We start from the raw sequence: 26,520 nt of genomic DNA, 5'->3' as shown, positions 1-26,520 counted from the left end.
CCACATGTGGACAAGGGGCAGTTACCAGCCTCAGAATGGAGGTGGAACAAGGGCACGTATGATTAGGCATCCAAGTGGTTACATGAAGGAAGATATGGATGATTAGCTTAGATCCCTGTGGCTTGGGTTCATCAGGGTCCCAGCTGGGGTCACCAGGTTTGTGAACTATTCTCTGATGCACACCACTGTCTGGTTTCTTCGCTCTGTGTCTTCCATAAGCATTAAGGGGTGTGTGCGTGTGTGTGCGCGTGTGCGTGTGCACGTGCGCGCGCCTAAGACCCTATGTGCTCTCTTGGAGTGTAGCTTTAGGGCTCTGGCTGCACCCAGGGGTTTGGTTCCTCTGGATGACTGGGGGGTGGGGGGGTGTTCCATTAGGCTTTGCTGTCTGGGGAGAGATCTCACTCTAGGCCTTACACAGCCAGGAAGAGGATTCAAGAGCCCTGCTGCTCAGCATGTCCGCAGTCTCACGATACTCACGGGCAGTGTGTTTGTCCCCTCCTGGAGTGAACTGCTCCACACAGGGACTGCACCGTGTGCTACCCCTCCCACCGCCAGTGACCTCTATGGCTGTAGCGGAGGGCAGAACCTTCGGCATGTGCTGGACACCTGTGGGTTCAAACCCTGCTGAGGGCTGATGCAGGATGTAAGAAGGGTGGGCTGCCACCATGGCATCTCCTGCCCACCGCGCAGGGAGCAGCTCACAACCGCCGGCACACCTCGCTGTAATGGTTATTCCCCATCATCACTTCAGCTGTCTACACCGACCCCACTGCACGGACGTGCATTGCCCCCAGACCTCAGCATCCTCCTTGGGAATGGGCCTCTGGCTGGGCCCTATCCCACTGTCTCCCTTCCAGGGGCCTGGCAGAGCTCAGCCCCACCACTTGTCTCAGCAGCCAACTGCAGGCTCTCGTCGAGCTCCTTACGTCAGGGTCCAGTTGTGGTCTGGATTTAGACCCCTGTCCTCACCGGCAAGTAGGGGTGAAGGGTGGGGTTCCCCTCACCCTCCTGCTACTCTGGGTGCCAGCTGGCAGCCACTTACTGCCCCTCCTCCTCTTCCCAGTGCCTGTTTTCCCTGGGCCATTTCCCCATATTGTGGCCCTATCACATGCCTTACCCTTGCCCAAGGGTCTCAGTCTGGCCACACTCAGCCAAGGGCCCCCCAACAGCTCCCATCTCGCTCGAGAGAGACTGACTGAGAGCTCCTCTGCTGAACAGCCCTTTATATAGGGGCTGCCTCAGCAAGGCTTCTCTTGATTGGCTCTCCTAATAAGCCCCTTTCTAACTGGCTGCAGTTCTGTACGGCCTCTCAAAGGTGGTCCTAGCCCTTCTCCTGCCTGTTTCCCCACTGCACCTTCCCCCTTGAGACAACTGGGGGATTCTGTCTCCCCAGCTTCCCTCTCAGCTGAGCTAACAATCACAGAAAGCTAGGATTGGAAGGGACCTCAAGAGGTCATCAAGTCCAGTTCCCTGTCCTCTTGGCAGGACCAAGTACCATCTAGACCATCCCTGATAGACATTTATCTAACCTCTGCTTAACTATCTCCAGCGATGGAGATTCCACAGCCTCCCCAGGCAATTTATTCCACTGTTTGACCACCCTGACAGTGGGGAACTTTCTCCTAATGTCCAACCTAAACCTCCCTTGCTGCAGTTTAAGCCCATTGCTCCTTGTCCTATTCTCAGAGGCCAAGGAGAGCAATTTTTCTTCCTCCTCCTTGTAACCCTCTTTGAGGTACTTGAAAACCACTATCATGTCCCTTCTAAGTCTTTTCTTTTTTAAACTAAACAAGCCCAGTTCTTTCAGTCTTCCCTTATAGCTCATATTCTCTAGACCTTTCATCCTCTTGTTGCTCTTCTCTGGCCCTCTCCAATTTCTCCACATGTGTCTTGAAATGCGGTGCCCACAACTGGACATAATACTTCAATTAGACTAACATATATTAGAGCATAAGCTTTCATGGGCAGAGACCCGCTTCTGACAAAGTGGGTCTTTGCCCATGAAAGCTTATGTTCCAATATATGTGTCAGTCTATAAGATGTAACAGGACTTTTTGCTGTTTTGGAAGATACAGACTAACACAGCTACTTCTCTGATTCTCCAACTGAGGCCTAATGAGCACTGAGTAGAGCGGAAGAATGACTTCCCATGTCTTGCTCACAACACACCTATTAAAGCATCCTAGAATCATGTTTGCTTTTTTTGCAACAGCATCACACTGTTGACTTATATTTAGCTTGTGTCCCACTATGACCCCTAAATCCCTCTCCCCAGTACTCCTTCCTAGACTGTTGCTTCCCACTCTATGGCTATCTCTACACTAGCCAAAAACTTTGAAATGGCCATGCAAATGGCTATTTCAAAGTTTACTAATGAAGTGCTGAAATACATATTCAGTGCCTCATTAGCATGTGGGCGGCTGCGGCACTTCGAAATTGACGCGGTTCGCCGCTGCACGGCTCACCCAGACGGGGCTCCTTTTCAAAGGACCCCGCCTCCTTCGAAGTCCCCTTATTCCCATCTGCTCATAGGAATAAGGGGACTTTGAAGTAGCCGGGGTCCTTTCGAAAATGAGCCCCGTGTGGACGAGCTGCGCGGCGGCGAGCCGCGTCAATTTCGAACTGCTAATGAGGTGCTGAACATGTATTTCAGCACTTCATTAGTAAACTTCGAAATGGCCATTTGCTAAGTTTTTGGCTAGTGTAGACACGGCCTATATGTATGAAGCTGATTGTTCCTTCCTAAGTGGAGCACTTTGCATTTGTCCTTATTAAACTTTGTCCTGTTTACCTCAGACCATTTCTCCAGTTTGTCCAGATCATTTTGAATTATGACCCTGTCCTCTATTATTCCCCTCTATTCGGCACTGGTGAGGCCACATCTGGAATATTGTGTCCAGTTTTGGGCCCCCCCCGTATAAAAAGGATGTGGATTTGCTGGAGCAGGTTCAGCGAAGGGCAACAAAAATGATTAAGGGTCTGGAGCACAAGACCTGTGAGGAGAGGCTGAGGGATCTGGGCTTGTTTAGTTTACAAAAGAGGAGACTTAGAGGTGATTTAATAGCAGCCTTCAACTTCCTGCAGGGGAGCTCTGAAGAGGAGGGTGAGAAACTGTTCTCAGTGGTGTCAGATGGCAGAACAAGGAGCAATGGTCTGAAGTTGAAGAGGGGGAGGTGTAGGTTAGATATGAGGAAAAACTACTTCCCCAGGTGGGTGGTGAAGCACTGGAATGTGTTGCCTACAGAGGTGGTGGATTCTCCATCCCTGGAGGTTTTTAAGTCCCAGCTTGACAAGGTCCTGGCTGGGATGACTTAGTGAGGGTTGGTCCTGCTTGAAGCAGGGGGCTGGACTAGATGACCTCCTGAGGTCCCTTCCAGCCCTGGGATTCTGTGATCCTCCAAAGCATTTGCAACCCCTCCCACCTTGGTATCAGCTGCAAACTTAATAAGTGTACCCTGTATGGCAATATCTAAATTGGTTATAAAGATATTAAATAGAACCAGTCCCAAAACAGATCCCTGCGGAACCCCACTTGTTAGGCTTGCAGGGAATCTCTTTCCTGCTGCAGGTTCTCCACTGTCTGGAGCAACTTGTTTCCCTCTTTCAGAGTTTGGGCTCCCACTGTAGCCTGCTCAGCTCCCGCATGGGGTTCTAAGTCTGTTTGAGTCCCCACCAGGGCTTCTTTTGGTCATGTGTGGGTTTTCCTCTTCATTTGGGGTCCCTCTGCCCCAGACACTCCTCCTACTGGAGCCTTGATTGTCACCACCCCCTTCTCCTGAGCAGTTTCACAGCACGCCCAATTGGCCATCATCCCCCTTCATCTCTGGGGGCAGTGCCGCCTTATATGGCCCTCTTTGTGGCAGTGCAAGCACCTTCTTTGCCTTCCCTTGGACATGGCCCTCCCACAGCCTGTCTCTGGCTCAGCTGGTCCCTCAGGGCTAGCCTTGGCCCTGCAAGTCCCATGTGGGCATTCCCTCTTCATGTGTCTTGGTTTCCCACTGGCCCCACCAACCCACCGACTCTCGGGGGGGGGTCTCCATTCTGCATCCCAGTAGAGGTACTCATCCTAGTTGCCCATGGGCAAGACACTGGCTATGCCATTACACCAGCCCCCAGCCCTGGTGCCTGGATAATATTGTCTATGGGCCCTCTCCCCTACAGCTTGACAACCCTCATGGCTGCTCAGTCAGCTGGGCCCCACTCATGCTCTCCAGTAGTGGACCACATGCCCACATTCTTGGCCAACATGTAATGGGAATGGACTCACCTCTATGGCACTTCCTGCTGACTGTTCTGGGAATTAGCTCACAACCACCAGCAGTCGTCGCTGGGGTAGATACTGGCACAGAGAGTGCACGTATCAAGTCTGCAGATGATGCTGAGCTGGAAGGGGTTGCAAATGCTTTGGAGGAGAGAGTCAGAATTCAAAATGATCCATCAAACTGGAGAAATGGTCGGTGACAAATACAGGAAACTCTTTCCTATCTGGCATTCCTTCATCCGGAGCTCTTCAATAACCGGCATTTCAACCACATGTCAATTTTGGTTACGGTGTCCGTAAGTACAGTATAGTGAAAGTAAATACAAATCCATACAGCAAATACAGTATAGGGTTACAGTGTACAGTACTAGGGTTTTTGGTAAATATAGTACTCTGCATACATTTGTGTTTGTTTCTTAATATCTAGTCTGTCTTTTCTTTAGGGTTATGCATAGCTAGGTATGCCTATTATCTGGAATATTTGAATACCCAGTAACCTCCTGGTCCTGGGGCTGCCAGATATGGAAGAATTTTACTGTAGGAAGAAGTTCAATAAGGGCAAATGCAAAGTACTGAACTTAGGGAGAAACAATCAGTTTCACACATACGAAATGGGAAGATCCTCCCTAGGAAGGAGCACTGCAGAAAGGGATCTAGGGCTCATAGTGAATCACAAGTTAAATATGAGTGAACAGTATGACACTGTTGAAAAAAAACAAACATGACTGAGATGCATTAACAAGAGTGTTGTGAACAAGACATGAGAACTCATTCTTTCTCTCTACTCTGCACTGGTTAGTCCTCAGTTGAAGTATTGGCCGTGTCTACACTAGCCCCAAACTTCGAAATGGCCACGCAAATGGCCATTTTGAAGTTTACTAATGAAGCACTGAAATGCATATTCAGTGCTTCATTAGCATGTGGGTGGCCGCGGCACTTTGAAATTGATGCGGCTCGCTCTAACGGGGCTCCTTTTCGAAAGGACCCCGCCTACTTCGAGGGAATAAGGGGACTTCGAAGTAGGCGGAGTCCTTTCGAAAAGGAGCCCTGTTGGGGCGAGTTGTGCGAGCCGCATCAATTTCGAAGCGCCGCAGCCGCCCGCATGCTAATAAAGCGCTGAATATGCATTTCAGCGCTTCTTTAGTAAACTTCGAAATGGCCATTTGCGTGGTCATTTCGAAGTTTGGAGCTAGTGTAGACGTAGCCATTGTGTCCAGTTTGGGTCCCACATTTCAAGAAAGATGTGGAGAAATCGGAGAAGGTCCTGAGAAGAGCAACAAGAATGGTCAAAGGTCTAGAGAAAGTGAGCTCTGAGGAAAGACTGAAAGAACCAGGCTTGTTTAGCTTAGAAAAGAGAAGACTGAAACAGGACATGACAGCGGTTTTCAAATACCTAAAAGAGGGTTACAAGGAGGAGGGAGAAAAATTGTTCTCCTTGGCCTCTGAGTTTAGGACAAGAAGCAATGGGCTTAAATTGCAGCAAAGCAGGTTTAGGTTGGACATTGGGAAAAAATTTCCTGTCAGGGTGGTGAATCACTGGACTACATTGCCTGGGGAGGTTGTAGAATTTCCATCTCTGGGGATATTTAAGGGCAGGTTGGATAACTATCTAACAGGAAAGATACAGGTGGTGCTTGGCCCTGCTGTAAGGGCAGGGGACAAGACTCAGTGACCTCCTGAGGTCTCATCCAGTTTACACACATCTCACAGAGCTGGAACAGACCTCAGGAGGTCATCAGGTCCAGTTCCCTGCCCTCACGGCAGGACCGAGCACCCCCCTCCTTTCTTTTAATCTATTTGCCCCAGATCTCTAAATGGCCTCTCAAGGGCTGAACTCACAGCCCTGGGTTTAGCAGGGCCATGCTCAAACCACTGAGCTCTCCCTTGCTCTAGTGGGGATTTTCTGTCATCACTTCTGCTGGCTTCACCATCTGGACCCACGTTGCTTCCTGACCGCAGCAGCCTCCTCAAGACGCGAGAGGAACAGCTGCTCAGTTGAACAACCCTTTATGTAGGGGCTGCTTCAGAAAGCCTTTCCCTGACTGGTTCTCCCTGTCAGCCCTTTCTTAACCGGCTGGAGTTCTGCACAGCCTCTCCAAGTCTGCCCACACTCATCTCCTGCCTGTGTGGAGCAGTGTCCCTGCCACATAACGGTGAACAAACATATTCGTCTCTTCATGAAAGCTGGCATAGATAGAATCGCTGCCTTGCAAAATGCTGTGTTTCAAGGGAAGGGCACATTGTGTTACCTACGTGTTTTCCTGTTGGGGTGTTCGTACTTGCTCACGGGGAGCTTTGCTTCCCGGCACAGGCTGTGGCAGATGGAGAGGGTTTGAGGGAGATGGCAGCATGTGGGCAATTGCCGGTGTGCAGGAGGGGAACCCCAGCTCCCGAGTCCCCAGGAGTCCAGACTTGATTTAATACTGTTCTGTCCAGGCAGCTGCTCCAGTCTCCAGAGTCTGTCACCTGTAGGGTCCTGGTGTGATTCGTGCCTAGAGCAGCTGGGTTAGCAGCAGTGTCCATAGACTGGCTCTTTTGGGGGGGGTCCCCTAGATAAAACAAGCTTGAGTCCCAGCTTCGCCCCACAGCGCAGCCTCAGCACCTCCTTTGTACTAGGTGGTAAGTTCTTCAGCACAGGGCCCGGTTCTCACCTGGTGTGCGTGCAGGGTCCTGCAGTGAGGCTAGACTGGCTTTGGTGGTGCTGTCAGTCTCCCACTGTGTGAGGGGAGCAGCAATCAGAAAACTGTCCAAAAATATGTGTATTAAATATTTTACGTGTGTGGGATTGTTGAGTTCTGGGGTTGGCCGTATGCTTTGGCATCCTACAGGGCAGGGCTCGCCCTCTTGGCAGCAGGTCCGCAGGGCACAGCCGTTGGGAGAACATTAGTACTTGGTGGCACGTGTTCAGAAGAATGCATGTGGCTTCTTCACACTGAGCACACGCCCTGCTGTGCCCCTGGAGGGACTATGCTGCTTCTGCCTTATGCTAGTCTCTGTATCGTGGGCATCGGCTTCACCTGCACCCCTAGGTCTACAACTTCTAAGAGTGCCCTCAGTCCGTACAGGGCCCACTTGGGAACCCCCTGTCAGCTGGCAAACATGCTGCACTGTCAGGTCCCTGCTGCTTTCTGTGCAAGGCTAGAACCGGGTGCTTTGGTCCCTGGTCCCAACTCGCCCAGATAAGTTAAGTCCCACTCTCTGGCATCTTTTCTGTCACTGTGGTGACAGCCACAGGTGAGCAGCGACGTTAAATAGCAGCAGCAGCAGCAGCAGGTCCTGGGGATAATCCCGAGGGGCACCGGTGGCAGGAATGGGTGCAAGGAGTTTTCATTTGCAAATCTCCCACTGCAAAATGAGCGTGTCTAAAGCACAGCAAGGGAGGGTGTCACAGCACAGGTATTTGCCTCTAGTCCTCGGTCAGCAGCAAGAGCTTAGGAAAAGCCCCTGTACTTGCACTTATCCAGGCCCTGCACCGGGACGAGCTGGGAGTGCCATTGGGAAGGGAGGAGTGAAAGGGCAGAGAAGGGTGCAGGGCAGGTGTGGAGTGAGGCTGCCACGAGAAGGTGTGATACGTATGGGGTGACCCACGTGATACGGGGTGACTTGCTAATGCCTGCTTACAATTCAGAGGAATCTTGTCTGCATCTGAGATGTGCACCAAAGTACCAGCTGCTAGCAACAGAGCCCCCCACTTCACACTTGGCAAAGGCTGCTCCCCCCTGTGCACACACCAGCCCGCAGGCACTTTGCACACCTCAGCCCTTCAGCTCCCCAGGTGAGCTCTTGGGATGGAGCAGCCAAGTGGGGCTAAGTCTCTGGAGACAGATAGCCCTCAGAGTCCTGCTCTGTCCCTGGGGCACAGGCCCTCCAACCTATCTGTACACCCTACCCCTGGGCTTCTGGACCCTTGCAGTGTGCACACATTGGCTGCCTGCCTGGAAGCACCGGCTCACGGTCAGACGCTTCATCTCAGCATGCCGCGCTCAGTCACGTCTTTCGTAAAGCTGGATAGAAATTAACCAATAACGCGTAAGAGAGAGATTCGCACAGAGGCAAGTGCAAGCACAAGGGTTGCTGGCAGAGGCGACACGCTCCCTGAGGCACTGCAGTGTTGCACGTGCAGTGAGCCACTGCGGCACGAGAGAGAGAGAGAGGCTTAGGCCGGGCGTCAGCAACCAAATAGCAAGGGAAGCCATTTTTGCCAGGTCAGTAATTCCAGAGGCCCAGTGCATGTGCATACAAGAGGGTCCTCAATAAATAACAGCAAACCAAACTTTTTGTAACCCCTATGTTACAGCACAAACACAAGGATTTTTGACGCGACACCTGTTTACTGCAGGACGTTCACAAACTTCTAACATATTCTAGTCCCTCATGCTGTGTGTGTGCATGTGTGTGTTTGTACCACTGGCTTCCTGACTTCCGCCCCCGAACATTCTCTCCCTGGAGGACGCTGGGGGAGTGATCCAAGGTTTGGGGATGGCAGAGCATTTGCTACTAAGATACGAGTCGTTCATTTTGGGGCTTTTGGACATTCACCATTTATCGAAAATTACCAGTTTTTTCCACTTTGCAATTATAGAGTCAGGAGCCGCAGAGAAGTCCTGAAAGAGCCTTAGGTTGCAGACCTCTCACGTACGTAAACAACGAATTACCCATCTGCCATTCTCTGCCCCTGCTTCCTCAGCATTGAAAATTCTTTGCTGTTTTGTCAGGGTTGAGCCAGAGAAGTTGTTGAGGAGTTTTCCTCCTCTTTCTCCACAAAGCTTCTCCTCTGGAATATGGAGAGTCCCTCTGGCCTCTGCAGGCAGCTGTCTCTCCAAAGGCTGGCGAGAGACTCTTCCAGTCCCCTGTGCCCATTGACTTCCCAGCCAGCCTCAACTACCCCTATTCAGTGCATCCATTGCTGATTACCACCCGCCTGAGTCAACTGATTTTTAACTTCAAGAGCTTTTCCAGACATGCATTCCACTGGTGCTGCACATGTGTCTTGTGAGCAGGAGATGGGCTGGTGCTGGGCCAGAAGTACTCGTATGGCAGGGGTCAGCAAACTGGGGCTTGCGGGTTGCATTCATTCCTGCTGGGGAGTGGGCTCAGGGGCTTGCCCCACTCTGTGCATGCTGTGTGTCCATTCGGCTCCCACAATCAGGTGCAGCCTGGTGGTTCCGCGCACTGTCCCTGCCTAAGTTCTGGCTTTGCTGTTCCCATTGGCTGGGAACCAGGGCCAATGGGAGCTGAGAGGGCAGCACCTGGCACTTGGTCCTACCATGAGTGCAGGAGACTGGGCTTGATGAGCTTTCGAGGATCCTACCCCAAGTATTCTCTGGCCCCCAAAGAAAGGCTCGCAGACGCCTGCACCCCATTGTGGGATCACTGAAATTCAGGCTGGAAACCGTCGCAGCTGTAATTCCATGAATGGATCCCAGAGGTTGGTGTGTGGCCCTCAGCTGCCAGGATGCACACACACATCACAATGCACCCCCGTACCAGAGGCATGTTTGCTTGATATTTTGGTCAGGAACACTTCTAGTTCAGATGCTTCCTTTTGGCCTCTCCTTTGCCCTCGGGGCAGTCTGGAGGATGGTGGTGGTGGTAATGTTTGCCTCTCTCAGCTGGTGGTTATGGTCTTGGCGGCTCCAGGGCTGTCTGTACGAGGGTATTCTCTCTGCAGCCGTACTAAGGTGTGCGGGCTCAGCCGCTCACTCAGCCCCTTGGAACTCCAGTCCCCGCCTGTTTCCACTGACTGAGTTCTGATTAAAAGACGGGCAGTGGGCAGTGTACAGCACAACTGAGGGCTAACTGGAAGAAAGACCCTATCCCGCAGGCTAGGGCTTCAACTCCACTTGGACACCGACACGACAGACTTCCCGGGGGCTGCTCTGGATGCTTACAAAAACAGCTGCACTTGCGAGCTGAAGCTGCCAGGTCCCATTGGTACAGTAATTCCTCACTTAACATTGTAGTTGCGTTCTTGAAAAATGTGACTTTAAGTGAAATGATACTGAGCAAGCCCAGTTTCCCTGTAAGAATGAATGCAAATGGGGAGGGTTAGGTTCCAGAGAACTGTCTGTTGCCAGACAAAAGACATTATGTACATCTACTGTACAAGTTTTAAACCAGCTCTAATCACAGAATTGTCTGGGGATCTGCTCAGGAGCTCCCCAGGCTTCTCCCAAGGCACCGTGTTGATTGCCAGGTGAGCTATTTCCCATGGAATGCCTGTCCAAAGTGCCAGGGGTTGCTCACCCCCTGGCTCTGCCCCATGCCTGTCCCCAGTGCTGCTCCTCCCTCCTTCCCTCCCAGCCTCCTGAACACCAGGAAACAGCTGGTTGCTGCTGCCGGGAAGTGTGCGGAAGGCGGGGAGGCAGCTCACCTCCCATTGGCAGCAATCGGCTGTTTCCTGGTGTTCAGGAGGCTTGGCGTGGGGAGAAGGCCGCATGCTGCATCCTCACTTCTCCCCTCAGAGCCTCCTGAATCCCAGGAACCAGCTGATTGCTGTAGGTGGAAGGGGGAGGTTTGCTGACCCAGGGGCCACCTGCAGGCAGGAGACTCTTGGGCGCTAGAGGAGAGCTGAGAGGGATGCTGCAGGTCCATCCTGTTCCAAGCACTCACCTGCTAGCCAGTGACCAAACTGCATTATACACAAGCCTTGCACAACTTTAAACACGGATGTGCTCAGCTAGGTGAGGTTTCGCTGTTACGTTCCTTCACTGGGACAATGATGAGTGAGGAGTTACCTATTGCGCTTCTTACTGGAAAATGCAGATCTAGGGGAAATACCAAAATTGATCAAAACCGTAAACAAATTCCAGGCCTTTAGAACAACACCCTAAGAAGGAGGGACTTTGATCTGAGTTATTGACAGTGAAATCCATTCCTCCCCTCGAGCTGCACGTGCTGTTTCATAGACGTGTAAGCCTTCTTCCAGGTACAGTGGGCAGCAGCTAGGGCTGGGCTTGGTATCTAGGGGTCCCTTTGCAGCGGTACATTGCGGAGCCGGCTCCAGCAACTGGGGACATTCGCATACCACCTTTGGGTGCCACTGAGGCCAATACCTCCCCCCTCACCAGCACAGAATCTGAGTGTAAAAAAGAGACTGGTAAGGAAAGGAGGGAAGTCACCCAACCTTAATTAGAGAAAATGCCACAACCAGGATTTATGATCCCAAAGCTGTGAGCCCAACACCAGCCCTGAGTGCATGGGACAGGGCCTTCTGCCTCGTGCTCTTCAGTCCCACAACTCAGAGTTCTTTTTCTGTGCCCCCATCTGTTCCCTCATCAGCCCCCACTGCCGGTGCCATGACTGAAGCGTTGCCACTCTTGCAGGATTTGAGGAAAAGTATATAAAATCATTCAGGAATATGATCCTATCTGAAGTGCCATGTGGTTCTTTGTTTACGACAGTTAATGGGGTGGAATCCCCAAGGCAAAGACAAATGGATAAGCTGTGGAGAGTTCAATTCAGACTGTTTTGAGGCTTAAGAATGTGGCCTGGTTCCTACCTGAGGCCCTTGCAGATTGGTAGGTGCCCTGCTCTCCCTTTTGGGGTAGGGTCACAGCCTGACCATTTTTGCTCCCAGGGCACTATGTAATATTAAAACTAAATGATGCAAAGAACAGGGCCCCCCAGAGCCATCATTGGTTCAGGACGTAAGACTGCTGAAGTCTGCTGCATATCCATTCTCTACGCTATGAGAAGAAACAGATAAAGGTGGAGTTCCCAGAAGCCCGGGAAAAAAAATATCCTGGGTGAAGAGGAGAAAGTGGGCCAATCTGCCACTTCTCTAAGGTGCTTGCACACAAATGCCAGAAGCCTGGGGAACAAACAGGAAGAACTAGAGGCCCCGGCACGGTCAAAGAAGCATGAGGTGGTTGGAATAATGAGACTTGGTGGGATGATTTGCATAACTGGAGCACGGTTGTGGAAAGTTATAAATTGTTCAGGAAGGACAGACGGGAGAAGAGGAGGAGGAGTTGCGCTCTGTGTGAGGGAGCAGTGTGATTGCTCAGAGCTCCGCTATAAGGAGGGAGAAAATCCAGTTGAGTGTCTTTGGGTTAAGCTTAGAGGCGGAAGTAACAGAGGTGATGATGAAGCTGGTGTCTGCTGTGGACCGCCAGATCAGGGAGATGAGGTAGATGAGGATTTCTTCAGACAGCTAAGTGAAGCTTCCAAATCACAGGCCCTGGTTCTCATGGGAGACTTTCATCATCCAGACATTTGTTGGGAGACGAATACAGCAGCACACAGACAGTCCAGGAAGTTTTTGGAGAATGTTGGGGATAACTTCTTGGTACAAGTGCTGAAGGAACCGACCAGGGGCTGTGCGCAACTTGACCTGCTGCTCACAAACAGGGAAGAACCAGTAGGAGAGATAGAAGTGGGAGGAAACCTGGGCTGCAGCAACCATGAGATCGTAGATTTCGGGATCTGGACAAAAAGAAGAAGGGTGAGCAGAAACATACAGACCCTTGATTTCAAAAGAGCAGACTTTGACTCCCTGAGAGAACGGATGAGCAGGATCCCTTGGGAAACGAAGATGAAGGGGAAAAGAGTTCAAGAGAACTGGCAGTATTTTAAAGAAGTCTTACTGAAGGCACAGGAACAAACAATCCAGCTGCATAGTAAGAAATGCAAACATGGTAGGCAACCAGCTTGGCTTAACAGGGAAGTCCTTATTCAGCTTAAACTAAAAAGGGATGCATACAAGAAATGGAAATGTGGATAGTTGACTGAGGAGGAGTATAAACATACAGCTGGAGAATGCCGGGGAGTAACCAGGAAAGCAAAAGCACAATTGAAACTGCAGCTGGCAAGGGAAGTGAAGAGTAACAAGAAGGGTTTTTACAGGCACGGTAACAATAAATGGGTTATCAGAGAAGGTATGGGGCCGTTGCTGGATGAGGGAGGTAACCTAGTGACAGATGATGTAGGAAAAGCTGAAGTACTCAATGATTTTTTTGCCTCAGTCTTCACGGACAAAGTCGACTCCCACATGACAGTCCTAGACGATGCAGTATGGGAAGGTGAAGAGCAGCCATCTGTGAGGAAGGAACAAGTTCTGAGCTATCTAGAAAAACTAGATGTACACAAGTCCATGGGTCTGGATTTAATGCACCCCAGGGTACTGAGGGAATTGGCAGATGTCATTGCTGAACCTTTGGCCATTATCTTTGAAGACTCTTGGAGATTGGGAGAGATCCCAGATGACTGGAAAAAGGCAAACATAGTGCCCATTTTTAAAAAAGGAAAGGACAATCCAGGGAACTATAGACCGGTCAGCCTCACCTCAATCCCTGGGAAAATAATGGAGAGGATCCTCAAGGAATTCATTTTGGAGCACTTGGAAGAGGGGAAAGTGATCAAAAGTACCCAACATGGATTCACCAGGGGCAAGTCCTGCCTGACCAATCTGATTTGCTTCTATGACGAGGTAATTGGAGGACTGGGCCAAAAGAAATCTGATGCGGTTCAACAAGAAGAAGTATAGAGTCCTGCACCTGGGGGCGGAAGAATCCCAAGCATTGTTATAGGCTGGGGACCAACTGGCTCAGCAGCAGTAAAACGGAAAGGGACCTAGGGGGTTATGGTGGATGAAAGGCTGGATATGAGTAAACAAGGTGCCCTTGTAGCCAAGAAAGCTAATGGCATACTAGGGTGCATTAGAAGGAGGCTTTCGAGCAGATCTAGAGAAGTGGTTGTTCCCCTCTGTTTGGCACTGGTGAGGCCACATCTGGAATATTGTGTCCAGTTTTGGGCCCCCCAGTGTGAAAAGGATGTGGATTTGCTGGAGCAGGTTCAGAGGAGGGCAACCAAAATAATTAAGGGGCTGGAGAACAAGACCTATGAGAATAAGCTGAGCAATTTGGGCTTGTTCGGTTTATAGAAGAGAAAACTGAGGGGTGATTTAATAGCAGCCTTCAACTTCCTGAAGGGGAGCTCTAAAGAGGAGACTGAGAAACTGTTCTCAGTGTTGTCAGATGGCAGAACAAGGAGTAATGGTCTGAAGTTGAAGAGGGAGAGGTGTAGGTTAGATATTAGGAAAAACTACTTCACCAGGCGGGAGGTGAAGCACTGGAATGCGTTGCTGAGAGAGGTGGTGGATTCTCCATCCCTCGAGGTTTTTAAATCTCGGCTGGACAAGGTCCTGGCTGGGATGACTCAGTGGAGGTTGATCCTGCTTGAAGCAGGGGGCTGGACCAGATGACCTCCTGAGGTCTCTTCCAGCCCTGTGATTCTATGATTCTGTGACCTTGCTCTGGCACAAGTGCTCTTGACTTTTATTGTGAGTAAATGCTTGGATCAGGTGATGACCCCTTTCTAAGTAATGTCATCACTCCTCAGAAGCAGTGCTAATTGCCATCCCGGATTCTTGCTCTGGGGGGGTTCTTTTTCTTGAATAATAGGTGTAGAGGTATCATAGTTACTTGGGTTTCTGTTCTGGGGAGATAAGGGCCCTGATCACCATCCTGCAGCCATGGACTTCCATGACCAAAGCTTGGGTGAGGCAATGTGGGAGTGATGGAGAAGGTAAGCTTCGACTGTTCCCATGCATGCTTGGCCTCAGGGCACCAATGGAACTGGATGTTTTCCTGAAGCAGAGTAGGGAGAGGGGAATTGGTTTAAAAAAATTGGAATGACCCATCATTAGAAATTTGCAATCCCCCAGAAATGCTGTTGGTCCTGTAAATTGTGGGGCACTGACTGGTCACAGACAGGGTGGACCTTGCCGGGACCCATCTCGAGTCCCTCAGGGAACAGGGTAAAGCCCCAAAACTTTGTGGTGGTCTGTTCTCACTCCCTCACTCCTCTGAAGCCTGGCATAGAGTCCTGGCTGCCATAATCTCTCCAGCACAGTTCAGACCTGAATGCTGTGATATCTGTCATCCAACAATGATACATTAGCCAGACAGACCACCATCTACTGACCCTGTAAGTCATGTAACATATCATTTAAAGGTTGGAAGATCCTGGGGCTTTTGTGAGCCCAAACAGCAGCTCTGAGTATTGAAACTGGCTCTAGCAGGCTCAATAGGAAGTCTCCTGTTCATCCCTGGTGCCTCGGAGGTCCATCTTGGTGAATGTACATGCAGCCACTACGCAGTCCAATTATTCTGGAACTAGGGATCATTATCTTGCTTACAGGTTGGTGGTCACTGCGGATATGGAGAGTGCTGGGTTTTTCTGGATGAAGAGGACCTGCATACTGTCCAGCGAGGCTGACTTGTAAGGATGAATGCCCTGGCCAGCTTCTCCTTGCAACAGTGTGTGTAGAGCAGCCAGCTCAGGTTCTCACATGGCGTAAATCCAGCCCAACGGTATTTTTACTCCCACTGCAATGTTATATGGCGCCATAAACCCAGGACTGGGGGAAGGTTTCCGTCTCTTTCTTTTCAAAGATGTTGCCATAGCGGTGACATTTAAGGGGAATTACGATTTAGGTTCAGTGGGTGCTCCTGCTTGCGTGATCATCTTTGCAGAGCCCAGGGCTCTGCAGCAATGCTAGTTTGTGCCAGCTATATGGCTGGCAGATCTGAAGCAAAACTGACTTCTTGTTCTGCCAGTGAATGAGGAGATTATGCAGGTTCAGACAGGAAATACCAAAGAATCAGAGAAACGCAGGGATTAAATTATGCTGAATTGGAATATTTCATGGTTCCACAGGATAATGGCTTCCAGGAGGACTGTGTCCTCAGTCGCCGGACCCAAAGACAGAGGGAAATCTTCAATAGTTTCTGCTAGACTCAGCTTGGCCTTGTGTCAGAAAGGATCCGCAGTGCCCAGGTTACTGCTCTTGCATGTGTGAGGCTCTCAGGTGCTCTAGAATTGCTGATGGCCGGTTGGGTGGGAATCTGTTGGTCTCTCCAGGGATGCTTGGCCTGGTAGTTACCTTCAAGTGAGGAGTCTTTGGATGAAGCCAGTGTTTGTCCCAGTCAGGACAGAAGCATAGGGGAACTCTTTTCTCGCAGAGACCAGGCTGGTCCCTGTTACTGAGCCTGAGCTGACTGGTTTGCAGGTTCCTAGAGGCTTGGCTGGACTAGGCAGAAGTCATGTGGCCAGATTCACTACAACAGACGCATAGGCGGCACTGATGGCATCATTCCCTTTTCTTGCAGGTGAGCTGTTGATGAGCCAGATCCATTTGCACCAGTGCAGCAGGTGGACTGGGAATGCAGGTAATGGCATGTGGATGGGGGCTGTAGGAAACCTTCCCACCCATTCCTGTAACTGATTATCTATGCAGATAGTGAGGTCAAGTAAGGTGTCCAAAACAATGGGTATGGAACCTATGGAACCTCTTGCACAAGTCTGATTTGCCTGGCTTATCCCCAGGTCACATCTCACCTAAAAATGACCTGCTTAACAAAATCAGACATACGAATCCGAGAGCCATAGCACTGTCCCTGAACAGTGGCTTCCTTTCTCACCGTACCATGTCATGGTAAAATTCGTCACATTTACTTGTACCTCAGCTTGTAGTTTGCCAAGCAGCACAAATAAGTCGTTGGCTGGATGGAATGTTAGTTTGTGTGGATTCCACTAATTCTTTGATGTCATGAGAATGCGCAAAGAACCTGTGCGGGAGAACGTTTAAAGTGGAAAAGCCATTGCACAGGGGCAGTTCCACTCTCTTGACCTCAGCAGCCCGATTCCAGTGGTACGAAAGTCGTCGCGGCTGGGACTTCCTAGGCTGCAGTGGATGGCCATGCCGTCTGTGGTGCCTTGTCATGTCCTTCGCTCTCCACAGAGCGTTGCAGAACCGCCTTCCTGGTCATTGGATCTTGCTGTTGATCTCGTCTGCCCAGTCCAAAGGGGCCAACTTTGCATGCTGGGATAGTCAATTCCCTATCTCTCTGCAGGTTTCAGGCCTGCCGGCTTCCCTCACCTGGTTTAGCCCGCCTGTCGAAGCGGTTTATCAGGGTGTGGCCGCTGCATGCTACAGCTTCTTGGAGCCACAGGTGAGAGCTGGGTGCCAGGTGGGGACCAAAGGTGCATGAACTGCCCCCTGAGGAGACACGACAAGTCCCCACATCAGAGGTGCTCACTAGGCAAGTGTCCAGAGGAGCTGATGTACTCCCTGGAAGGCCCCTGCGTACCCCAGGGGTACTTGTACCCCTGGTGGAGAACCAGTAGTCTAGAGCTATGGTCATCTCCACGTGAAGCAGTTCTTTTTTGATCACCACCTGTGGGCCTCCCACCCCAAATCAGTATTACTTTGCAGCCTCATTTCTGCGTCTATCGTGCTGAAGGTGGAGGTGCCCTGAAGGAAACAATGGGACCCTGCTCCTGCTTGAGTTTCTTTAGAGCAGCCTTAACCAAATGGGCCTGACTCAGGTTGTTGAAATTGCTGTTATTGATTGGAGGGAGGCGTTGTAATTTGACAATACTGGGCTGTTAACCTCCAGCAAGAGGACATCCAACATCTTCCCTCTCACCAGAGTGATTTACCAAGCCCAGCTTGGCTGGGGCAGAGAGGTACATCTGGGGACACATCAGGAACTGAAGGGAGGATAGGGTCATAAAGCCCCTGAATTGCTGGTGCCTGCGATGGAATTGTTTGGGGGCGGTATTATTGCCCTCTTAGGGGCAGGGTGCTATGGGTCATGTCTGAAGCATCGTGGTCTCTGTGTGAAACTGGCTTACTTGTTCCCACAGCAGCCAGTTCCCTCAGGTTAATGGCACAACTTGAACCTGAAGTGGTTGGTTATCTGCCTGGAGGTGGGCAGCCGATTGGATGGTGTCTGGTGCCTTTGGAAATGGCAGTTTGCTGCTGGTTCCGTACCTCTTACCTCCGCAGACCATGATGGTCAGGATGTAGGCAGCCATGCCTACTGGGTGGCCCAGGATGGAGGCCAGGTCCTCACTGCAGTGACAGTTCAGAACTGGTAGGTCAAGAGCTGAGAGTCAGAGACCAGGAATTAGGCTGGGTCAGGGAACCGGGAAGTCAGGAGCAGGTGCTGTTGGGTGAACAGCCCAAGACATGGTGGGGTGCATTTGTACAAATGTCTCCATGTTGCTCCTTCTGGCTTAAGGAGGGGAGCAGGCCAATCACGAGCTCCAGGCTTCCAATAATTGGGCCTCAGAAGTAGCATTTGTCTGAGCAGTGCTTCAAGGAGTTCCCCCTTCAAGCTGATGCCAGTTAGGTGGAGGCTCGGAGTGTGGGTGCCCATGAGCCCTGTGTCCCCAGGTTCAGCACCTGTAGGTTGTGCGCACACACCCTGCCTCAAGTGACACACCTTTGGGGAATCTGTATTCTGTGTCACATTTCCAAACACGTTTCTCCTGCAGACGTCCCACAACAACCAGCCAGTCTCCACTCTCACAGAGACCCCACGTGATTCGCTTTGTTGAGATATGGAGAAGATGGTTGGAGTAGGTACGTTTGCACAGGACGGGTCCCCCAGTGGCTATTGGCCAGGATGGGCAGCGATGGTGTCCCTAGCTGCGGTTTGCCAGAAGCTGGGGATGGGTGACAGAGGAGGGATTACTTAGTCATTGCCTCTGGGGCACCTGGCATTGGCTAGTGTCAGAGGACAGGATTCTGAGCTGGGTGGGCTGTCTGGCTCAGAGCGGCTGTGTGCTCTTGTGACACAGAGGTGAAGCGTCTGCCCAGACATGTCTGTGTCACACAGGTCAGCGGACAGGGAGTCTGGGAGGCCACTGCAATGACTTGCAAGTGTTTGTGAAAACAAAGAGCTGATCTGATCTGAAATTCTTGTACACCCTGGGATGCACAGGCTCTGACCAAGTCATGAAGCAAAGCCTCTGCTCTGATTAAAAATGAGCTGCTGTTTCTGTTCTCTCTCTTCTTAATCCCTGTGTCTACAGCCTTGTTGGAAGAATGGGTTTTGAGGCAAACTAAGGCTGGAAGTTGCACAATGAAACACATTTCCTTTAATAAATTGTAACTAATTTTTCTTTGCATACTAGAAGAATTATTTGTCCTACGTTTCCCTTGTCACGTTGAGCCTTCCCAGACCATCATTTAAAAGCGATTGGTAATTTGGCCCTTAATTTTGGCACCTATAGTTATTTTAAAGCCATGAGCTGTGTTCTGTGGTTTTACTGCTGTGTAACTCAATTCCCTTTTAGGACCTAAATGCCGCTATTAATGGCAAATTGGCCTTTATTCTGAATGAAGCTATTTATTACCTTTATTTATTTAATCTTTATTAGGGAAGCTTTGTCAGGCTGCCCAATGGCCATGGGGGATGAATTTCCTGGGAGGCTCCGGGCAGTGCTGAAATTGGTACTGTGAGTGGGAGGGTTGGGCTTAGCTTAGCACACCACGGGTTCTAGATGGCTGCAGGTTTAGATTGTAGGGGACCAAGCCAATGTAGTCTTATCACCCCACTGTCAGACCTAAACATAAAGTGTTGCCTCCTCTGAACCTCTGCAAAGCCAGTGCCTCTGAGCTTTCAGCAGGCCGCCTGATGATTGTACAGAGCATCTCCTTTTAAACCCCTTCTGTCTGGGGCTGCATTTCACCTCTGTGGTTGAAAATTTACCCCGTGATCACCACTGGATTCCCTTGTCCACTTTGCTGACCTCTTTCCTTGCTGCCGTAAATCATCCGTTTCTGTTTCATTTGCTGACGTTCGTTTCTATTGGGTCAGTGGGGCAAGGGATTGAGGAGAGGAGGGAAGGGAGAGAGGAAATCACAGGTACAGCTTGGAGCCCTAGGCATGTGTGGTTCAGGTAACTCCTTCTTTCACTCCAAAGTAAGTGTATGTGTTGGACTATCACAGAGCCACCTGACCCGATCTCGTAAGCTCATCAAAGGTGAAGCAATGCTAAAGGGGCCTCCTGGGATCGTCCAGATGCTGGTTGTGGTTCTTTTCCATCCAAGCTGCTACTGAGCCCAGTGGAACGCCAGTGGCGTTGTGGTACTGCAGGGTGTCTTTCTGATGAGTTGCGAAATGTGATGTCCGGATTACCTGTGGTCACTGAAGATCTCATAGAACTTTTTGAAAGTGCCCGGGTGGTAATAGCTGTATTCTAGCCAAGGTCTAATCTAGGTAATTACCCTTGACCTCCCAAAATCTTCCTCCAAACTGTGAGCACACTGGCATTCTAGGTCTTAGGAAATCACCATGTGCAGTAACAACAATGATAAGTCCTGTGGCACCTTATGGACTAACAAATATTTTTGAGCATGAGCTTGTGCAAGCAAAGACCCACTTCAGCCACCCCACAGCAAGGCAGTCTCGTTCCAGGCAAAGAAGTGAACAGGTCCTGCAGAGCAAACGGCAGGTGAGCATGCAATTGAATCACATGGCAAGGGCACAAGGGAGTGGATGGAGGTTGCATGGAAGTCCTGGCGTGATTGACTTTGCAACCTCGGTGTTCTTTAACATAGGTGTCCCTGTGCAATTTCTAAGGGGGCTTCTTCCTCTCTTTTCTTTCCCACTGTTTTCCCAGAATGAGAATGTTGTGGGGGTCTGACGCTGAAGTGGTCCCTAGCAGAGCTGGGTTCTAACCCTAGTTCTGTCACTTCCTGCATAAAGCTGGGCAAGGCTATTGCAGTGCCTCTGGAGGAGGAGGAGGTGGAATTTCAGTTGCGTGGGCAACATTTATTCAGGCTTTGCCTGACTTTGGAATGAGAGACTTTGCAACCTAAGGGTCTGTTGCCATAGCCTATTTGTATGTAAAACATATATATGCAAACTCCCCTGCATGCACACAAGTGTAGGGAAAGGATGAAAAGTTCTCATTTACTGCGGACTGTTCCCTTCTGGTTCTGTTTGAGAGTCCAGGAATGAGACTGCCTGTTTTAATGTTCAAACAGTCTAGCTTTAAGGGCTCTCTGCGTCCAATTAAACAGTAGCCTATCTCTGCAATATTAACACATTAAAAGCAATAAACTACCGGTAACGAAATCTGATCCTAATTGGCCCTGGAATATTTTATTTTCAAAACTGAACTGTGAACTGTTAAGTTTCTTTTTTCAGGACTAAAGAAAACATTATGGTCTGAGAGAGAAGCTGGTCCCAGAGACAAGAAAAAATTGACTTTTGGCACTCACCTGTCAATCTTCCTTCGTCAAGTCTTTTGCCCAGAAACAAGCACAGGAACTAATTGACTTCTATCCCTGTCTGTCTCTTTTTTCCCCCCTGAACATGGTGACTTAAATTAAAACAAAGATAAAATTCCAGGGGAAGCTGGCATTAATCAAGGTTTGCATTAAATTAAATTAAGTGCTTTTTATTGAACTCAGCAGTATTAGTTATTAAAACCAGAAGGCCTTTCCCAACCAGTGTAAAAAAAGCAAACAATGACTCATACTGTGGCATAGATTTTATTGGGAAATTAAAAGGCTTGTATTCTCTCTCTCTCTCTGTCTCCCCCCAACTTCAGACAAACACTTGTAAACATGAGCAGAGGATGGAAAGCTTTGTAGGCTGCGTTCTGAAATGCATATCTTTGCTCCTGGCTGTTGAGCAGAGCCCTGGCCTTGAGGAGGATGGCACAATGATCTTTTTTATGCAGAACTAGTGTTTCCAAGAGAGTTCCTTGTACCTCTGGTATTAAGACTGTTCACACTTCATACAAAGAGCAATCCTGAGTGGTGCTGAGTTGAAGTTGGTGATCAATCAAAGGGTCCTCAGGCCCTTTCAGGGTCACATCAGAACTGGCACACCTGTCACTGTTGTGGGTGGGGGAACACAGAGCAGGGGACCTACAAGGGGGATAAGGTGCGGCACTTGTTTCCTTATCCCACAACTTTCCGGCATCCCTCTGATTTCCTCGGCAGCTGCAGGCTCTTCTCTCTCCCAGAATGTGCCTGACTTTCTTCCCCCATGAAAGAGCCGTGGGAGCCAAAGGACTCAGTCAGGCCCCCATGCTGCTGCTCCTTTATCCGCTCCCTCTTTTTCGATGCCAGTTGCTTCTTCGCTGTGTGTGAGGCTCACCTCTGTGCAGAGGGCCAGCCAGCGGCCTATGCCTACAAGTGAGCGACTTAGCAGCTGCTGGTCCTCTGCACAAGGGCAAATTTCAGCCCAACTATCCCTCCATCGCCGCATGGTGGATTGTGTAGCAGCCCCAACTGCTTCCCATGGCCCATAATGTGACTATGGGCCCAATTTGCTGAGAAGACAGCTGGCCGGGAGACAGCCAACACAAGACCAGCACCGGGATGGTAGCAGGGCTCCAGCTAGAGTAGAGGAGGGGAGTTGACCACTGCTAATGGACCATGCAGGGCTGTCCGATGTCTGGCACTCTAGATGTGCGCTGGGTACCCAGGCCTTACTCGTGCCCACGGACCCGTAGTGCCTTGCTCCCAGGCACTGCTGAGCAGCTTGGCCAGCTGTATCTGGGATGCCCGATCTTCCTTCCTGCTGCGTGTTCAGTCTGCGTCTCCAGCCATCTCCCTTTCTTACGGCCCCCGATTAAATTCACGGGAGCTTCATGAGCACAAACTTCCCAGCGCTGACCTGCGTAGCCACGCGCATGCAGATGTATTTCCACTGGTGGATGAAAGAGGAAGGGGGGAAATCTAGAGCTGAGCAGTTGTGGGGCTCTCTGCTGAGCCAACAATTCCTCATTTCCTCATCTCTGAACAACAAGACTGGGAGTTGCTGAGTGCTGCAGGGAGCAGCAGGGGATACCCTGGCGGATGGAGAGGAGTCCTGCCAGTATTGCTGAGGAGGCTGGGAAGGGGTAGGGGTGCTAAGAAAACAGACCCTTATTTTTGAATAATGTGTGGCAGCCTCATTGTAAGTCTTGTTTGTAACGTGCCAGAAGCACACGTGTCTCACCGGAACTGAAGTGGGGTTTAGTTCTCACTGCTCTGCCATTGGCGTGAATGACTGAGAGGCCGTGAGGGTGGAGGAAATGCGGCACAACCTGAGAGCTGTGCTCTGGCCAGTCCTGGTCACGCACACACGGTGCAAACGTATCCAGGCCTGGGGCCGAGGCAGACTGAAGAGTCGGCTATAGTGAGGCCTGTGCTGGGCACAGAGCACTGGGTTACCCTGCAAAAGAGGACCCACCCCAAGAGTTACTAGGCTAGGGCACACCTTGGGCTAATGCACAGGCATCGCTGGGCAAAGGGAGCATGGCAGGGTTTCTGGGTGCTCTGTAATGACTGTTTGGGCTGCTGGCATCCAAAGCAGATCCAGAGGGGCCAGCCCAGCCTGCCTCCAGCACAGCCTCCCTGGGCACTTTGCATGCCCATCTCCTTTGCATGTGTGTACACAGCTGAGGAGAGTAGCTGAGCAGTGTAACAATATGGGCTGTCTTGTGTCTGCATCTGATGCCAGGGAATTAAGAGCTGATCAGCTGTTGAGGTACAAATCGGAACTGCTAATTTAGTGTGTGTGTGTGTGTGTGTGTGTGAGTGTGTGTGTTAACGGGGGAAGTTTGTGATCTATGCAGGAAACACAGTGCAAGCGAGTCCAGAATATCTTTGATCAGGAGCTCTTGGTAATTTTACATTTGACACTTCCGCTCATTCGCATCGGATCTAAGGTGCAGCATTTCTTTCCTGTAGACCTTTGTTTTTATTTGCAAAGGACATGTGTGCAACCAGGGACAAAGGATGCGTGTGCAAGCAGGGAGTCCTGACCCTTAAAAAAATTAGTTAAAAATTAATTAGTGGGTACTGGTATATTAAGATCTTCTGGGCTGTGAGAAGAGCACCAATTTACCCTTCCCCTCATCTGTGGATGAGGCGACAGATAAAAATACTGCAGCTAGCAGATCAAATCCCCGAAATGCCTCCTTAGAATTGAGTCGCTAATCCATAGGTTTTCCAGTTTCCAAGTTCAAATATACTTTTGGTATTTTCAGTACTTCAGTGAGCCTATTACAAACCATTCAACACATATTTCAGGAAAACGCCACTGATTGTTTGCAGTGTCTTAGATTGCTAAAGAACCCTTTGCTGAGTGTGAATGTCTACATGAAAGCAAAACTTCTCACCATAATTTTTAGAAATGAAATTTAACTCTTTCAACATCAACTTGTGTAGTGGGAGATCTCTTATGACATATTTTCCACTAGGTCACAATGGTCCCTTCTACAATCATCTAGTGCAGTGGTCACCAGGCAGATCCTGGAGCCCTGGGCCTGTGAGCCTCACTGAGGTATTAAGTGGGCTTTATTGCACCTGCCTCCATGTTGCATCGCCTTCACAACACCCAGACTGAGTTCTGTAGAACATGCTCGTGCAAGTAATAACTGGGCTGTGTCTCAGTGAAACTTGCCCTTTCACTGGTATTACTCCACCAGAAATTCAGTTCTAAGCTCTGCCCAGATCTTGATCCCTCTGGCAGTTGATGCGACGCCGAGTATCAGTTCCTCATCTGTGACATGGGAACAATAAAGTTCCTATTTCATGTGGGTGTGTGAGGATAAGTGCATTAGAGGGCGTGTGGCGTGCGAACACCTTTGTGGTACAGCCAGATGAATGCTGCCCAGATAGGGCCTGTAAGTTCTGTCTGATGTAGCTCAAGACGCAGGAAATTCAGCTCAGTGTATTATTAACTGGAGATACTCAGTGCTGTTCAATAAGCTCTTCTGTTTAAGAAGTACTTTTGATTAAATTTGCAGCAGTTAAATTACTCAAAGTAGCTTTCTTACAATAAATACGCCCCGCCCTTTTGCCGGCCAGCTGATGATAGCGGTCAGGGGTCCCAAGGAGGTTGTCTTTCAGGTGCATCATGAGACATGCTGTGGTTGGTGCCATGGATAACCATCATATCTGGGGTTTTCCCCTGACAGCCTGTCACAATGTACTTTCCTCTTTAGCCAGACACTGATCTTCAGTGTTCAATGCCAGAGACTAACTTGAAGAATCTGCTACTGCCGAAATGGTTTCCTCTTTCCTCCCCTTTTATGTCCACCACTTCAAGTACTGGTTCCTTACAAATGGTCTCCATGGTACTTAGGTCTTTCCCAAAGCTCCGTGTTCCTTAGCACCCAGTGCCCCATTCCCAACTCCAGTGGAATGACTTCCCTGCCAAGCGATATAACTTTACCAGGGTACCCCTCTCACCAAATAAGGTTATGGGGCTGCAGACATTTTCAATTACAGTTTAACTTCTATAAACAGCTGAAGTAAAACAGGAATGAATCTCAAGCACACAGTCGTCATTTATCCACCTATTCAGGTTCACTGCTTGCATACTTTGTCCCTCTTAATTTACTGGCTCCTTATCTGCGCTGTGGTTTGACAGGGAAAAACCTGAGCCTTATTTAAGGGTCTCTGTCTACATTGTTCCTGATGCGTCTCCCTTGTACAGGAATGACTGTCATCTGGGTTTGATTTCAACCCTCCTAGCCCTTCAATAACAGCCTTATAGTTTCTCATAAAGTTCTTCAGGAAACGGTCGTATGGCATGGTCTGATTTACAGTATGACCATGTAGACTACTGTTGCAACCACTGTTATATATTTGCTTGCAACTAATCTTGTACAGAGAGTGCCAAGTGAGGTGTCTATAGAAAGCTTATAATTAACTGGTTATGATTGTTATTTGTATGCCTGGGTCATTTTTGTATTTGAAGTTGTGACATTGTCTCTGTGCTCATATTTCAAATGGTTGCTTGTGGGAAACACTCAGAGGAGGTTTGGTGAACACTTTATGAAGGGAGTATTCAAACGGGTTAGAAATACTTGGCTGGCAATGGGCATTGGGAGGTGCCAATACACACCTGATGAGCCTTCCTGTGAATGTTCAGACCAGCAAGGGCACAGTGGATTTTACCTGTAAAGAACTGTGTTGTGCATGCACTTGCCCATGTGACTCCAAACACCATCTTTGTGCTGTACTGTTTCCAACCCAAGAACAATGGAAGTCCCTCCACATGGCAGAAGAGATAAAAGGCCCTGGCGACCCCTGCATTTTATCTTCAGTCCTTCTGCTTGCCTCTGGAGAAACTTTGCTGCAAATTGAAGCTCTAAACAAAGGACTGGATAGAATCACAGAATCATAGAATACTAGGACTGGAAGGGACCTCGAGAGGCCATTGAGTCCAGCCCCCTGCCCCAATGGCAGGACCAAGTACTGTCTAAACCATCCCTGATAGACATCTATCTAACCTGGCCAAGCTGCAGATGTACACCAGAGACTTAAGACACCAGTTTATTCAATCACTGCTACAAGCCTGAACTGAGAACTTTGCAACTGATGTACGTACTTGTTTCCTTTAACAATTTTAACTCTCACTTTTTTTCTTTTCTTCCTTCTTTTTCTTTTGTCTTGAATAAGTCTTTACATTTTTGTTTTGGGGGGTTAGGGTTCTAAGGTATAAATTGAC

General features: G+C 49.8%; 1 protein-coding gene across 5 annotated transcripts in view; it reads left to right on the top strand.

Annotated features, from left to right (window-relative positions):
* Nucleotides 1-26,520, top strand: part of HPSE2 (heparanase 2 (inactive)) — a 225,299-nt gene that overhangs the window by 57,776 nt on the left and 141,003 nt on the right. The window contains exon 1 of one of the 5 annotated variants that reach the window (XM_074999992.1): nt 17,119-17,217. The exons of the other annotated variants lie outside the window; for them this stretch is intronic. Coding sequence (XP_074856093.1) covers nt 17,193-17,217 — 25 coding nt within the window. The 5' untranslated portion in view covers nt 17,119-17,192. Of the gene's footprint in view, nt 1-17,118; nt 17,218-26,520 lie in introns of those variants that run through there. 5 annotated transcript variants of the gene reach the window in all.

Source organism: Carettochelys insculpta, chromosome 7, assembly GCF_033958435.1.
Source record: "Carettochelys insculpta isolate YL-2023 chromosome 7, ASM3395843v1, whole genome shotgun sequence".
NCBI classification, from domain to species: domain Eukaryota; kingdom Metazoa; phylum Chordata; order Testudines; family Carettochelyidae; genus Carettochelys; species Carettochelys insculpta.
This window is presented reverse-complemented; position numbering and strand designations above follow the sequence as displayed.